Here is an 18,206-nt window from a genome sequence, read left to right on the forward strand (position 1 = left end):
AATCTGAAAAGTAAAAAATCGAAGCTTTCGAGATGTGGTGTTGGCGGCGAGTGCTGCGGACTCCATGGACGGCCAGACGTACGAATGCATCTATTCTCCAGAAACTAGACATAGGGGAAAGACTGATATCCATGTGCGAGAAAAAAATCCCGCAGTTCTTAAGGCATATTTCCAGGGGAGATTCTGATAGTTTGGAGAAAACTATTCTCCTGGGAAGTGTCGAAGGGACAAGGTCGCGTGGACGTCAACCGACAAGATGGAGCGGCACAGTCACATCAGAATCATCACTGACGAATGCCTATAGAAGAGCGCAAGACCGTTCCAGATGGAGGGAGACTGTCTACAGACGAGCCATGCCTGGAGTCAGGCGAAATCACCATCCTCAGACATGAGGCACGGATTGAAGAGTTATCAATCAATTCTATGTTCTGCCAAAACCAGCCAGGCCGTTTTCATACAAAAAACTGTGATCTTCCTTCCTTCTGAAAATAGTGTCGATCACTAAAATGGCGTTTCTCAATTTGCAGACACACGCAACACCCACAGCATTGGAAAAATTTAACGGTACTTTAAAAATCATTAAAACTCGCCAAATACGTTATAATATTATTGTTTGTAAAATTAAAAACACCAATTGATTAATTACAATATTTGAGTTTGTCCAAATGTTTGTATTAAACCAGCCAATTATAAGGTCATAAGCCCTGTAAATGCCTAGACTTCCATATTCCCTTATTTAAAGTATTCTCCATCCCTGTTGTAATTTGTTAATATTAATGACTCTCGAGGTGATGAAATCCAGTCTTTTTTCTATAAACATTTGGACAAACTCAAATATTGTAATAAAGCCAACTGGTCCAAGAAGAAGTTTAAAAATTGAAAAATTGTTTTCAGGCGATGCCTAGTATGTGAAATAATTCAGTCAGATGAATCTCTTCACTACAATAAGGATTTCAGTTCTTTAACTTTACTAAAATTAACAAATAGAAGAATTGAAGAAATATGGGTGTTCAAACATAGGCAAAATGGTGAATGTTACACAGTGTAAAAAGTAGCCACTTAAACTAGCCAATGACAGGTCATAAGCCCTGTAAATGCCTAGACTTCCATATTCCTTTATTTAAGCTATTCTCCATCCCTGTTGTAATTTGTTGATTGATTAATTGTTTAAAATTTGTCAAAATCAAAAACATTCTAATTATTATGTAGATTTGATTATTCACTCTTTTCACAAAGGTGCTATTATCTCAGTTGCATTTTTGTATGGCTGGCTGCTTTCTGCATAACTAAGTTCAATTTATAACTTCCTTCCATACCCTTTCTTTCCTACCTGCCGAAAAGCCTCTTAAATTGAAGTTTAGCGGGTAATCACTTTTGACAAAGAAATGCATATTTCAACACGGAATATCACAAAGTTAGTGGTTGTAATATTAATTTTATCTTTTATTTAATTGGTTGGTTTAGTGAAATTGTTATCTGGCAATTAGTACAAACGTACAGAAAGTTAGTAAATAAAAATCAATAAATTATTGTTCCAGAAAAGGTGCTCTATGCCAGAAACAGCCGTGGTTTGGTAGGCTCCAGGTTACCTGTACCTGTATCGGGAGGTGTTCCTATTACAGAAGAACAAGCATTGGTAAGTTAACCTTATAAATAAATATCACATATTACGGAAACCGTTAAAAACATATAAAATAGATTTATTATGTTATATAAAAAAAAACGGTTAGGAACAAAGTTAAAAATAAACAGAAATCTAAATATTATTAAATATTTGTATATAACCATTTACCGACTTTTCTATGTCTACCGGTTTTAAGACGTACCCCGTCTCTTCATCAGGACATTAATCAAACCAACATGCAAAACCCACTATACACTTGTTGCACAAAAATATAAAACTAACACGACATGCATTTTAATAAGCACCCGCACTGATTATGACAAACATGCACTGATGAAATTATGAAAATATTCTCTTGTTTGAGAATTAATGAAAAAAGTAGAGGGGATAGAAGGAGGGGATAAGCTCAATATGTTTTATAGAGTGACCATTACAGTGGAACATCGTATAAAGGACTATATTGAAAGTTTGTTGTTTGTGTTTGTGAACATTATTTTTTAAAGCATTTCTATGTGAAAAAATTCCATATTATTTACTTTTAACCCTTTATTATTTTTATGTCAGATTTTATCTGCAGTATTTTTATTAAAGCAGGCCCTATGGCATGGAATGCTCTCCCAGCAGAGGTGCGAGGCTGTGAAAGTGAAGTGATGTTTCGGGAAAAACTTAAAACCCACTTGTACTCTAAATCATTTGAATAAATCCGTAGCACGTGACAACAAAATAAATCATTTAATTAAATTACAAATTTAAAAGCTTCAATTAAATTAACTTAACAATAGAATCACCATGTAAAGCGCCCTTGGGGTATTTTATTACGAAAGTGGCGCTATATAAGTTATCCATAATAAATAATAAATAAATAAAGTCATGATTTAAATTGATTAGGTGACTTGCGAATTCAGAGAAACTATTATTGTGAAGACACCTCATATGTTATTTAAAACGAATATTAAAATTTCTTGATGTTCTTCCAACGTAAACTGAAGGACAAGAATTGCATTTCAATTGGTAAACACCTGAATTATTTAATCAACTATTTGCATCTTTACTATAAAGCAATAATTTACCAATTTTGTTATTTGTACACAAAGCAGGTTTGATATTATTTGGTTAAAATTTGGATACATTTCTAGATATAGTATTTACATAAATGATTCTTCATTTATTTATTATTATTATTTGTATGATTATAATTACTGTTGACAGGATATAAAAATTGTTTGACTAGTTTTTTCTTTAGTTTTCTATTTAAAAGTAGACATAGAAAAGTCGTTGAGTGGTTATTTTTTTTTATTTATTCATATTTTTCGCTTACAAACTATAATTCATAATAAAAATAATGTGACCTCACTGGGGTTTCCCGTGCCGAGGACACTTAACAACTTGGTTTTTTTAAATTACATTTTAGAATAAACAAAGAAGACTTAGTTAAAAAACAAACATAATTAACAAATATTCAGACAGTTTTAAAAAAAAGGTATTTATGTACATCTATATTATTTATATTACAAAACACACAATGAAAACAACAAAAACCTAACATAAGCTATACAGTTGTGGAGCAGTTGATTCAGCATTGGTATGTACAAATAGTTAATAAGATTAAGTAAAATGTTTGACCACAAAGTTAATGCTTTAAATATAAATAAACATAAATCGTGACGTATTGGGGGCGTGGCCAATGAAATAACCGTTATCGAGGGAATCCAATATTATATGTTCAAAATTATTTTTACGTTTTGTTAGTGGATTGAATGTATTTATAAAAGTTTTATTCCGTAAAGCAAACAATAAGAATTTAGAATCTGTGACGACCGTTTGACTATGGAAAAAACGAAAGAGAGATGAGAGGCTTTTGTGCTACCAATATATTATATTTATAAAGTATCCACTAAGGCAACAAAACCCTTGTGTAGCACTCAAATTACGAGACGGTATCAATAATTATTACTAGTACATAAACATTAGAGATGGGCATTTCGTTTTTTTCAAATAAAAGTAGCAATAACAGTTACCGTTCCACAAATTGAGCTGTTTTATGCAGTGTGCGATTTCCCCACCCGTAATGTTAACGGCGTGTCGTTGCAAATTACAATTAATTAATTAATTTATCGGCAACGGCTTTGAATATTACTGCGATTTTTTTATTATTTTCAAGTAGAATTAACACAAAATAAAAAAAATATATCACGCATTCAGGTATATTTGCTAATATTTAATTCTCTATTTTGTGCATTAGAATCTCCGAAAATGACAAAATATCAAGTATCTTGAGACTAAAAGAAAGAAATGTAATCTAATTAGATTACTAAGCAAGACAAACATATAATTTAAACAAAGACAAACATATAATTTAAACAAGATGAAAAGAGACAGTGATTATCGGGCGATCATTTCCTAACCTCACGTTACCTAAGAATAACTCAAGGTAACCTCAGGTTACCACGCAGTGACTCGAGGGAGTTTTTTCACATAATAAATAAAAGGTTAAACATATATCATAACGAAATCAATCATAAAAGTTAAAAGCAAATACAAATACGTATCTATATTAGATAATGGGATCTAGGTTGATAATAGATATAAGGAATTTATTGAGATTACAAATATTTTTTCAGTTTAATTATAAAGTTATTTTATTTATAATAAAAATTATTCAGATCCTTATTTTTGTTAACATTTTTTTTCATTCTAGGCAAAGGTGCCTGGAACCCATAGTTAGTCTGATGATGACCGAGGAAAAAAAACATTATTTCTGAGCCTAGGTGTTGTGGTGTACTTTTTATTGCTTTCTTCTATATCCTCTCTTTCCTGCCTGCTGACAAGCCTTTGAAATAGAGGCTTAGCGGGTTATTCCTTTAAAGATTAAAAGATTTAAAAAAATTGCATTTAATATACGTTTTGAAAGACTCGATAATATAATTTTTATGGTGGCTTATCTAATTTAAGCCTGTTGTAGCAAAATATAACATTAAAAATAAAATAAGATGCACTTATCAAGTCTTGTATTCTATGTAGACTTATGAGACTTCATGGGAATTAAATGCCTTAAATATCAAACATTTCTTTGTCTTTTATGACTCCAGGAGCTGCGCAACGTCTGTTTCGGGTCGGCGAGCTGTCCGCCGCGCGGGGAATGGGTCCGCACGCCGCTGGTGCTGCGCCCTCCGGGGCAGGCGTTGGCCTATGGGCTGAGCGCCCCCCGCAACGGGACCCGGGGGCTGCTGGCGGCGCTGGGCGCGCACGTGCTCCGCCACGTGCTCTTCGGCTCGGAGAGGCCCACGGACGCCCAGGGCAGGCAGCTTCAGACGGATCTGTAAAATAAAATTCACAAATATTTGTTTATTAAACTTATCTAACAGTAAATAAATGATTTAAAAAAACATTATTTTAATTGAATTGAGTTATTTTTAATAATTATTCACCAAAAATGTAATAGCATTTAGCGGCGTGCAAATAAATACAGTGAAATTAAATTAGATTTTAAGGACATTTTACAGAAGGGAATATATGTAGACGTGTAGCCATTTACACGGCTTATGACCTGTCATTGGCTGATTTCAGTCGCCTAGGCAACGCTTGTAAATATTATTCACTTTTTATGCTTCTTGACCAAGTCGAATTAATTTATTTATTGATTTATTATATATACGGCCTAAGTCAACAGTTTTTATTGATTAATGTAATCATATAATTAAAAAATTTTTTTTTTTGAATATGCAATCTACTTTTTACATTTTTTTTATGTTAAAGCTGTCACTTTCTAAAAAAGAAACTAACTCTTGTGCTTGAAAATTGACCTAAACTATTTTATTTATTAAGTAATTTTAAGTTATAAAATTTCTATTATAAATGAGAAAATTATTCGAAATAAAAAGAAAAACGTTATATGAAGAAATACATGTACAAGAAACTGAACCAAAAGAACATAAAACTATGTGGCAAAGACAAACATGGGCAATAAAATAATGGTATACAATATATATTCATAAACACGATCAACACATAAGACTTTGATCCACACCATGCTTATCCATATTCATACCACACTGTTTTATTGGCGAGAGATCTACGAAAAAAAAAAAAAAAAAGATCTTTCCAAAAAATATTCAAGTTGTGCGACGAATTAATTAATCTATGCATTCTGGACATTTATCAACAATATTTTAAGTTTGTCCAATTTTGGTTAAAAAAGATTGAATTTAACCCCATAAGGAGTTATTAAAATAAATCCAACTGGTCCAAGAAGCATAGAAATTGAAAAATATTTACATGCGTCGCCTAGTACGTAGGTGAGAAAATGCTTTTATATAATTCTCATGAAATCACCGGCATGTAAAATCTTACGAAAAAACCCGTTTAAAATGATTTTGTGCAAAAGTAAACTAATAACGAAGTAAAAAAATAAAAAAATGTAATAACAAAGTATTTATTTAAAAAATATTTATTATGTTAAAAAAAAGTTGTTATTTTTTATATTCAGGAGTGGCCTTATGCTGTAACTTTCGTCTCTTAAGTTCATTTGTATCGTATGAGAGAGAACGAGAGCGAAATATGGTTTTAATCGCGTTAGAATGAGATGGATATATGGCGATCGAAAAAACTTAGGAAACGAAATTGTGACAGAATAAGCCTGCAGTTAGATGAATCTCACCCCTTGCAATATTTTTTTTAGTTCATCCACCTTCTTGTAATACATCAGTGATAGATAAAATGTTACACTGTCACAGTCAGTGTGGAAACCAGTAAATGACAGATTATGAGCTTTGAAAATGTTTGAATATCCATATTCTATTCGCAAAAAAATAATTCTGTTACAAGATTTATTAATTAGAATATTTTGTTCAGGATTCTTCGTCCCGATGAGCAGCGTCAACAGGACGCCCTGGTACTGGCAATTGCTGAAGTAATTTGGAGGTGCAGTGGAGACGGGAAGAAGGCCATGGTTGGTTTACCCCAAGATGTAGTCTACGTTCAACACTCTCACGCGTACTATCAGGACCAAGTCACTGAAAAGGTACGTAACGTAATAAAAATTGTCGGGACTATTCACACAGTTATGGCATTGTTAAGTTAAACAATCTATTGCATAAAGCTTGAGTGGTTCACCAATTTGTTGAGTCAAAGTATGAAACTGGTAATAACAGTATGCAGATTTGCACTTCGTAAATGAAAGTAATGAAATTAATAATTTAGAAAATAATGCATTGTTTCCAAATATAAGTCCACAATTACTCATTTTCGGGAAAAACAAAGTTGTCCGGATATTTCTCAAAATCATTTATCCAGACGAATACATTATTGGGTCAAAAAAACACATAACTAAACGAAATTTGTTTTAAAGTGCCTTCAAAAATAAAAAATTCGAAGAATTTAACATTAGGGGTAAGATTGCTAATTTGAGAGCAAATACAAAAAAACAATGCTTTAAGGACAAATTCTGATTCAGCAGACAAAATTATATTAGAACTAGTGAGAATTATTCTTGTAATAAAATCATTGTTCAGTGCAATCATTGATAAATACAAATGATCGAATTTTAACTTACCATAAAGGTTATTCCTTGCCCTAAAATGAAGTATTTACTTATTAACTCAAAACGTTCAGATTTATATTTAATATTCAGTTGACACTGTTGAAATTGATTTAAAAATACTTGGTACACTTCCACTTATTTATTTGACCAATTAGCGCTTTCACCCTCTTTTTCATATAACAGAATATTCTCTTAAAGTACACCGCCAACACATGTTTCAATTATTTGTCTCACTCTGTTCCATTGAAATATTGTGTATTGTATATTTCTCAACTTATTTTTAAATGTACCTACACTTGAGAAAATATTTAGTTTTATATAAATTATCCTTACACTGTATAATATTCACCAGTCTGAATATGTCCATTAGAGGGTGAAATCGCTAATTGGCCAAATAAATAAGTGGAAGCGTACCAAGTATTTTTTGATGAATAACTTATATGTTATATGTTAATATAAGTCATTACATCATTACAATGGAATTCCACCAAGAATTGTCGATAAATAATTTAAAACTGTTAAAATTGTAAAAAGAAAAATATTATTTACTAAATTATATATTGACAAGGAAATTTGCGTAGCTTCGAAATCAATCGGCAAGAAAAAAAAATAAGTGGTTAAAAAAAAACACTTCAACTTTGTGTTTCTTAATTATCTGCATTCGACTGATTGAAAGACGAAGTCCAAAAATTTAATAAATCTTGCATATACCAATTTAATTGTAATGATCGTGATTCAATCTACATTGGAAAAACTAAAAGAAACTTAACAAGAAAAATAACACTTCAGGTACCTAAATAATAATATATTTTCTGAATTCACAAATTATCTGATAGAAAATAATCATTATTTCACTAAACACACTGGATTAAAAGTACTTCATGTTGAAAATTAAATTTTAAAATTAGACAACTTGGAAATCTTGGAAATTTAGGAAGCGATTCATAATAAGAAATAATTAATTAATAAACAATATTTTTTTTAGTCCACTCCTGTCTAGTTTTGAAAATATGCATCTCAAATTACCACACTTTAAGGAAAAAAAAACTTGATTTATTAGCTTCACGTCTAGTATTTAGTGAACATGGATAAAATGAAAAAGGAAATAGTTAATTAGTTACGTTAGCTTGACGAAGAAGCTTGTTTGCTTTGAAACCGGTCGGTGGAAAAAAAATATTTTTTAGTTAAAAACAAAGTTGTATAATTCATTTTAATAATTTTAAATTAAATTTATACGCCAACCCTATTGAATGATGTTAATTCAAATTTTTGCTGACGGTGTTAATCTAATGTAAATACATTGATTCATTAAAACTTTTAACAGAGATTGGAAGACTTTTAAAAATAAATTCATTATTACCAAAGTTTTCAAAGAGTTAATCACTTCAAAAGCGATTACTTCAATGAATTACATCTATCGGAAAATACTCTATAGAAGAAAACTTGTTAAAACTTTTAATTTGACCAGAGAAAACTGTGTAAGATGGAATATGTAGGAGGTCAAATCTAATCAAACAGACTAATAATGAATATTCTTTTTGTTTCCTAAAAAATATAGACAAAAATATAAAATACACATTTATACATCATCATCATCCTCTTTTTCACACCCAGTGGTGCATAAGGTAGAGTATTTTGATTTATTTCTGGCCAAAGGGTGTTTACTAAAGACGAAATGAATATTCGGTAGCTATCCGATATTCGGCCTAATTTTACTATTTATTTATTTAGTTACATACATGAAGTTTATTACACATTTTCGACACATAAGTCCTAACTCCATGGGACTAAAAGTCCTGTGTTGAGATGGGACGAGCAATTAGTTGACACAGACACATGAGTATATCACCACAAATATAGGATCAGAAACACAAAAAAACAACATATATATGGCACATTAAAATAATAGACGGCGAATTCAAATATTCCAAAACTAACAATAACAACAACATATCTGGCCGGAAACCAGATAGTAGCTCAATATCCGGCCAGATACTGGATAGTAATTCGATATCCGGCGGACATCCAATATTTATTGAGCTGCGAAAATTTCATGAAATCACGTAACGCAATTGATTTATTTAAATCCACTATAAATTATTCATTTTTTTTTTTTCATAAAGTGTTCTTTAGCGTTCTTTATCCATGGAAAAATAATTTAACCCGCAAATAAAAAATACTGACCAAATTAAGAAAAAAAAAAGTATTTAGAAAAAAATTAAGCGCAACCGGGGAAAGCACCCAAAATCATTATAATTATTTCATTAATAAACTGATAAAACTACATTGAAATGAGACTCAGTGATTGATAAGGATTTATTAAAAATATAACGAAAATATTACTTACCTAATATTACTTGGGATAATGTTGAGGCATTACCCGCTGAAGTCGTTAACTATAATAATTCAACCGTTGTCGAAAGAGAAATAATTGAAATGTCCCAGTTCCTAAATCTGCTTCAATTAAATTCGGTAAAAAACAAAAACAACCGTATACTGGACCTAATATTTTGTAGTGATGCATCGGTTTCTGTAAGTGAGTCTCTTGATGTTGTTTTCGCTCCGGATGCTCATCATCCAGTTTTGGATATAATTATTCCTGATTTAAATCTACGTAATGTTACTTCAACAACGTCTTATCGTGATTTTAACAAAGCGAACTATGAAATCATTTGCGAATCTCTCTCTAGTGTTGATTGCTTTTTTCTGCAGGACAGTAATTTGGACAGTATTGTTGTACATTTATAATAGTACAGTTATACATTTTATAATATAATAAATAATATTATTGATTTACATGTTCCAATATCTAAAAGTAGAACTTCTAATTTTCCTATATGGTTTAGTAGAGAATTAATAGATCTAATTTTTAAGAAAAAAATTACACACAAAATTTACAAAAAGTCGAGAAATTCGTCTGATTACATAAATTTTCAGTGGTTGAGAAGAGAGTGTAATAAGCTCTCTCGTTTTTGCCATGAAAGTTATATAAGAAGCGTTGAAAATTCCGTAAATAACAATGTAAAAAAAAAATTCAATTATTCCAAAAGCCTTAAAAATGATAATACCGTCTTACCAAATGTTATGCATTATAACTTAAAATCTGGAAACAATTTAAACGACATAGTCAATCTTTTCGGCGATTTTTTTAAAAGTGTTTATGACAATAATTCAGAGAATACTTGTTTACCCGAATTAAATAGTAATTCTAACCTAGATTTATCTATTCTTAATATTCAATTAAAAGACATTAAAAACAGCATCATACAACTTGAATCTAAATGCAGTTGTGGCCCTGATAAAATTCCATCTATGTTTTTGAAAAAATGTGTTGATTATCTTGTGTATCCTTTGTATATAATCTTCAATAAATCCTTGTCTGAGGGACACTTTCCTATTGTATGGAAATCCAGTTTCCTTACTCCAATTTTTAAGAGTGGTGATAGGAGTGACATAACTAATTATCGCCCAATATGTATATTATCTGCCATCCCCAAACTCTTTGAAAAAATTATTTTATATAAATTACTTGCATCAACTAACTTAAAGCATATAATAACCACTTCTCAGCATGGATTTATGTCATCTAGATCTACGCTAACTAATTTAATATTATACGAAAATGTCATAACTAATTCATTTACATTAAGAAAACAAGTAGACTCTATTTACACTGATTTTAGTAAGGCCTTTGACAAAGTGTGTTTAAAAATTCTTATCGCCAAACTATCTAAACTAGGAATAAGTGGTCCTATGATTAAATGGTTTCAAAGCTACTTGACTGATAGAACATTAACGGTAAAAATTTGTGACACTTTGTCCCAAACTTTCTGTGCTACTAGTGGAGTTCCACAGGGCTCCCATTTGGGCCCAATACTTTTCATCATCTTTGTTAATGATGTAATGGATGTATTTGATGATGTGGAGATATTGCTGTTTGCCGATGACATGAAGATTTTTAAAATAATCAATACTGTAAATGATTGTAATATTCTGCAGCGTAATTTAGATAAAATGTTTCAGTGGTGCTCTGCTAATAAACTGCAATTGAATATTAAAAAATGCCAGGTAATGAGATTTTTTAGAATAAAAAATCCCATATTATTCGATTATCTGATGGGAAATACTCAATTAATCTCAACTTCTGAGGTGCGCGACTTAGGCGTCATTTTCGACCAAAAATTATCCTTCATTAGTCACATTAACAACATAACTAGTAAATCTCTGAAAATGTTGGGATTCGTGTTACGTGTGACTAATGAATTCAAAAACATAGGCACTTTGAAGTTGATGTATACTTCTTTAGTGAGAAGTCAGTTAGAGTACAACTCGACAATTTGGACTCCTTACTACAATTAACATCAAAATTCTCTGGAAAGGGTCCAAAAAAAATTCTTAAGATACATAAATTTTAAACTTGGAATTAGTCATGAATTTTTAAATTACGATTTTTTATTAAAAACATTAAATTTGCTTAAACTTAACGATAGAAGAAAAATTATAGACCTGTTAAATTTGTATAAAATTGTGCATTCTATATGGGATTGCCCAGAACTTTTGTCACTCGTCAACTTCAGGGTGCCTGGAAGGATAACTAGGCGGGTGCCACCGTTTTGCAGTAACAACTCACGCACAGTGTATAATTGTAATGCCGTATTAAGCCGACTTCATGAACTCGGCAATAGTTGTTCCCACATATCGGATATATTTAATGTGGGGTATTGTTCTTATAGAACAAACCTTATAAACTTTTTCAAAGATGAGTAGTAATGATATTTAATGTAGTTACTTCATATATGATTTTCTGTTTTTATATATATTTTTATTATAAACCTTATTATGTTTAAAATTTGATTTACTTTTTATATTAATTTTTAAAGTTCTCGTATACTTTTTATTTCAAACTTTTGTTTTATTTAAACTTTTTTTTTTCTTAAATATTATGTTATATAATTTTTAGGCTTGATTATTGTTCCTAAGTTTTGAGTGCAAATATGTAGTTTAAAAAATATCAAACCTTATATGTTTATATTATAAATTTGTAAAAGGCAATTATGCCGTGTATGTTAATAAAAAAAAAAAAAAAAAAAAAAAAGAAAATGATTTAACTGCTTTTTATTTTATAGACAAGCAAATTGTTTTACTTTTTCTGATTTATCTTTTTTTTATAAGACAATAAGCCGGATATCCGGCTTTCCGGCTTAGGGGCTTGCCGGATATCCGGTATCCAATATCTGGCCAAACCACTATCCGTTTCATCACTAGTTTTTACATATTCCGTAAAACCTACTATAATAAATAATTTTACAACTTATTGAAATCATCATGATAATCATAGGACACTGCGTCTGTACACCAATCGCAGCGTATCTTGACATTTTTTGTTACATAAAGGTAAGATGACAAGTCTTACCCTTCAGATACCAAGCCAGGGACTATGAAATATTATAGTGTAAAAACACCCTTTTAGATGAATATATCATATCAACCATGTCGGGAATCGAACTTTTTAAATACATACAGTTAAATATGTAAATATAGTTAGTAAATATCTAATTAAAATTATGATACCTGTGTCCGGGCGCATAAGAATACAGATATGTGTGTGATAGAATGAGAATGGGAATACCATCCATATTCTACTACTACAATGAGGATTCTATTCATATCCGTATTCTACCACTATGCTTAGTTAATGAGTATATAATAAATGAGAATATAATCTATACTCCGACGCATGAAACATAATCCCCAGCTTCATTTCTAGCTCTTTTATCATTTTTTAATATCCAATTTTGTACTGAATATTTTTTTTTGCTTTTCCAGTTACATATTTTCGAGTTTCACGACTTGGATGATCTTCAAATATTCATAAAGAGATATTTATATGTGGTAAGTTCATTTAATATTATATTTCTATTACTTTCATTAACTAGAACTGTCCTAAAATTTTCCATCATAACTGAAGTATGCAGAAATATTCACGAATTCATTTTGTGCTTTTAATTAATTAACGGAAATCATAATTGACAATCTTTTGAGTATGCCCAAATGTTTGCAGAGAAGGCTGGATTTTAGTTCCCAGGGAGTTATCAAGCTTGAAATGTATTTTCAGGCGTCGCCTAGTATGCGAAATAATAATTCAATCAGATGGATCTCACCCACATAAATAAAGGTTTCGGCTCGTGTTCTAGACAAAAGTCAACATACCGAAGAGTTGGGAATATGTGAGTGTTTAAACATAGGGAGAGTAGTAGTGGTTGTGCCATTATTATTCCCGGGGTGCTAAATATACTGCAACTATTGACAGATATTTCAATGGAAATGGAAAACTTATTTAACGGGTATTTGAAAAGCTTATTATCTTTAATTTAAATGAAATATTTGCGTTTTTATAAGTTACCAAAATACTTCCATTTTGGTGCCGAGACATAAATAATTTATGACGGGAGTGGATGAAAGCGTTATATCGTAATATTTACATGTAGTTTTTTTTAAATGGATGAAGATTTTATTAAAATACCTTTTACACGAGGCTACTAACTACGCCACCAAAAATAGCAGAAAACTAATTTTGACAATGAATGAAGGTGTTATATTACCAATAATTATACCAGCACTCAACATACGAGTATTAACCCCGGATATCTCTCTTTTTGTTTTGTTACATAATTTTATATTTATTTTTTCTTAATTGAAAGAAGAAAGGAAAAAAGGCTGCTCTGGGGTCACTACATGTGCATCCGCTGATGAAAGGATTTTTTAAAGACTGAGTCAACAAAAAAAAATCTTTTCATATTATTATGTTCTGTTTCATTATTATTGTTGTATTTTTTTACAAGTGGAGTTATACGGAGTGGCTTCTCTCGGGTACACTTTTTTCTTATTTTTTAAACAATAAATATTTTTATTCAAATAAACAACTATAAGTTTACAATTTTTATATAAATTCTAAACATGTATTTACATTAACGTTTCCCATTACGTAAAAGGAAAAAGACTATTCTCGTGTTTATGGGGAGTGATGTCTTACAATAATTTGAATATTTTGTATTTAATTGTTAATATTTTTAGGTTAACGTATAAATGGCAAAAAAGGTATTTTAAATCATTGCTACCCAAGTAATACTTATAAATATAACTTTTCCCTTCTTTATTAAATATAATGTATTCCTGACTGGACTTTAAGTTTTCTTTGTTCATTTCGTTAAAGAAAAATATTTGCATTGTATTAACTTATATAAAGAAAACTATAATTGGCCTATAATTTTGATTTATTTATAAATATAGTTTTTTTGTTACAGTGGCTGTTGTCTTATTTTAATAAATAAAATAAAATAAAAATAATACCATTATCCACTTGTGTCTTTAGATAAGTTAGAAAAGTTGGCTGAGTAAGTGATTACTTTATAAAATAGGTTCAATTCACCATTATTTAAATAGCCATTATAATTGGATTTTTCAAGGTTAACCATTTAAATACCTTAATAAGGCATTTAGTTTAGTCTAAAAAGGGCACTGAGATAGTTTGGTCATTTTAGTTTTGTAGAATGTATTTCTTTATTCTTTCAAATTAAATTTGTATGCATTTATGGAGAGAGGGGACTCGATATAATGTTATAAAATACTCAATAACTACTATGACTGCTCCCTGCACGAGATGTATCAATTGAATCGAAACACGAATTCACTGGGTCATAACTGGAAGCTGTATCGTCCCCAATTCCACCCCAATCCCAAGAAAAAGTTTCCAGCAGGTAGTAGGGTAGCAGGCAGACTCGATTGCCAAGCCGAGTTGTCCATTTCATTTTGGTCAACCAGTTCAAAAAATGTTTGGATGCTTTTTTGAAGGAAGAAAAAAGCAGACAAAAAGCAGCTTCCGAGGTACAGGCGCATGAACAAAGGCGCCTGCCTATAATTAATAATAATAATATTAAAAAACAAAAAAAAAAATGGCTAACCAATTATGCAACAATAAAATATAAAATAACTTAAAAATATATGTTTATATACATTATACAATCTAAAAATTAAAAAATAACAACCCAAATACAAGAAATAATATTTAATGTTTTGAATAATAGTTCTCAATAACACAATATTAAAAATAAGCAATTAAATTAAAAATAACAATCCGAATAAAATAAACAACATTCATTACTTATATAATAATTTAAAAATCATATCCATGAAGATACAAATATAAACTAGCATAGGAAATAATAATATCATTAAAATGAATTGAATGTAGTACAACATAATTGTTATAATATTTAAATATGGTAAATAAAGTGCGAATTGATGTTATGAATAACGTAGCAAAAAAATAGTTAAAACGATATTACGATATTCCTCGATCGTTCTTGCACAAACCATTTTATTTCATCTATTGGTATATGTAGATATTTACCATGCCCCTTAATTTATTTAAAAATAAACTAAGAATCATTCTTTCTGACTGCGATACGCTCCCACTTGCTATTTAATTATGCTTACGCTTACACACACCTGAACACTTACTTCCAGCCAAATACACATCCTCAAAACTCTACACTTACTCTTATACAAATACACACAAACACACCCGTTTTTTGTACCACAATTTAATACGTATGATTCTTATTTAGAAATTTCGCTGGTCTGTCTTTGAACCGTATCTTTTTTACGTTATAATATCATTGTTGACTGTTTGTTTCTGTAAAATAAATAAACAAATAAAACGAAAAATCTAAATATATAAAGCGGAAATGAGAATAAGGAAGGAAACCAAAAATGGATAAATTAATGCGTGCGGTGATTTATGTAAAGTATTATAAAACAGATATTTATGGCTAGAATAAATAGTACCGTAGGGCGAAGGCGACCAAGAAACACGTGGTGTGGTCAGATGAACCAAAATCTTAAGTCTGGTCATGTAAAAAGCAGGCACAACGTATAAGTTAAATTTATGAATGTGGAAGAAGCTGGGCGTTCGGGGTTCGAACTGTCAGTAGGGTCGCAGTGAGTCACATCTTGCTGGAGGATGTGATTCTATAAAATGCTGCAAACGCCCAGTTGCATTCCACCAGCAACACTACTGACTAGTCCAACTCGTTAGCTTCCACGTCGCGAACCCTGGGAAATGGGATCACACTCATAACGGTGTGATCACAGCAGAGAACGAGAGGATGAAAGGCGAGTTTTTGGCGCCTCAAAACCAAAACCAACCAGCTAAGGGAAGTTAACCCCAACAGAAAATACACCAGAGAAGGCAACGGGAAACCACTCTGGTCATCTTTTCCCAGGAATTACTACGGCGAGTACATAAATAAGCAATCGTCCTGGCTGCGAAATGTAAAATTAGCGCAGGACATATACATATGCTTTCGCTGTAGTGATCGCCAACGTCGGAAGGACTCGGCAAGGCACTAGAAGAAGAAGAAGGAAGAAGCTAGGAATGTATGTCAGGATATACGTGGGTGACGGTCAATCTTTTCTGCCTACCCCTACGAGGAAATGGCGTAATAGTAGTAGTAGTTACGGCATATTAAAACGTGTTTTTGAATACATTTTAAACAGCAAAAAAATAATATGAAAACGAGATAATCAGTCACCAAGCTTCATTAGATTTTAGTTATTGTTTTGAATTGTATTTGCGGTTTTAATTATTTTTACAACCTGAATGTATTTAAACTTTTCATGCGTGAATGATTCGCGTCATCTGCCTTTTGTTATGATTTTAATTGAAATGGTTATCGTTTAAATGATTGTTAATTCAAATGGGATATTAAATAATTTGGACAAAGTTTCATTACGATACAAAATCAGCTTTCAATTAACCAAATGTATGAATCACCACTGTTACTTTATTTAAAAAGCTTATTTCAAATTTGATTAAATTACTGTTCAAGTAAATATTGATAATCAAATTGATGTCAATAGGTACATATGTTTGTATGGGAATGAAGCAATTATTATAAAGAACAATAACTTTTTAAGCAAACGAGTATGATTAAACAAATAGGTTTTGAATAAAACAAACATTTACGTAAAAACTTAAATCTTGATCAATTTTATTGAACTAATTTCTTAAATTTAGCTTAATACAGCTCTTTAGTAATCTTTAAAAATGAAATTATGGATACGTAAGTTGCTAAATCAATTGTTTTGTGGTGTTGGTAATATTTATTATTATTTTACTTTACATACCGCTATCACTTTTTTCAAAACTACTATCATCGTCCACTTCCTAGCTGGTTAGCAGCGAGCGTCCAGAGCGTCCAGAACGTCAGAAACACTATTAAATGTAATATTTTTTTTAATATACGAGTAATTTAACTTTGACACATGCATCTTAAAAAAAAATGTAGGTATTCAATGATCCAACTTCATATGCATATATTACTCGTATCTTCAATTATAGAATTAAGTTTTTTTAAAAGCATGTACGAGTGTATTTTGTCGTAAAAAAAGTCACACGCTTGTATTTTAAATACTGTTATTTTGATTCCTAGGATATACACCTGATTGATTTCTGATATTTTTTAATGTAGGCTATCATGATTAAGATTCTTATGAGGTTTCCGCAATATATGGTCCATTAAAAAATATTTTTTATTGATTTATTTCATTAAAAAGTACACAAAGATATACATTAAGATACACAAACAAGGAAAACACCTTACAAATACAAAAACCTCACCGAGCCACTTTTTGTGGCTTGTTGGTGAAGTTTACTTAAATAAATATTAATCCTAAGTACTTAAAAATATATCTTATCTAAAATATATATCTTAACATAAACAATTACAGTAAAAATAAGAAGCAGTAGTTGAACTGTATCCGCGCAATCGAAAAAAAATATTTAAAAAAATAAGAAAAACAATTACTTATATCATGAAAAAAAAAAACAATATTCAAATAAATCAAATTTGAACCAGTTCTTTATTACAATGAATATAAAAACTCTTTTCAAATTCAATTTAATTTTGGTTCCATATATTTTATTTAAATTATTTACTTACAATTCTTGGTGGAATTCCATTGTAATGGTGTAATAACTTA

General features: G+C 30.5%; 1 protein-coding gene across 1 annotated transcript in view; it reads left to right on the forward strand.

Annotated features, from left to right (window-relative positions):
- Window positions 1-18,206, forward strand: part of LOC148274530 (inactive ubiquitin carboxyl-terminal hydrolase MINDY-4B) — a 151,804-nt gene that overhangs the window by 92,023 nt on the left and 41,575 nt on the right. The window contains exons 2-5 of the mRNA XM_088236977.1: window positions 1,539-1,636; window positions 4,714-4,943; window positions 6,476-6,644; window positions 12,990-13,055. Coding sequence (XP_088093103.1) covers window positions 1,539-1,636; window positions 4,714-4,943; window positions 6,476-6,644; window positions 12,990-13,055 — 563 coding nt within the window. The remainder of the gene's footprint in view (window positions 1-1,538; window positions 1,637-4,713; window positions 4,944-6,475; window positions 6,645-12,989; window positions 13,056-18,206) is intronic.

The sequence above is a fragment of the Micrasema longulum genome, unplaced genomic scaffold (assembly GCF_059751315.1).
Source record: "Micrasema longulum isolate JH-2025_06_02 unplaced genomic scaffold, ASM5975131v1 h1tg001630l, whole genome shotgun sequence".
Taxonomy (NCBI): Eukaryota; Metazoa; Arthropoda; class Insecta; order Trichoptera; family Brachycentridae; genus Micrasema; species Micrasema longulum.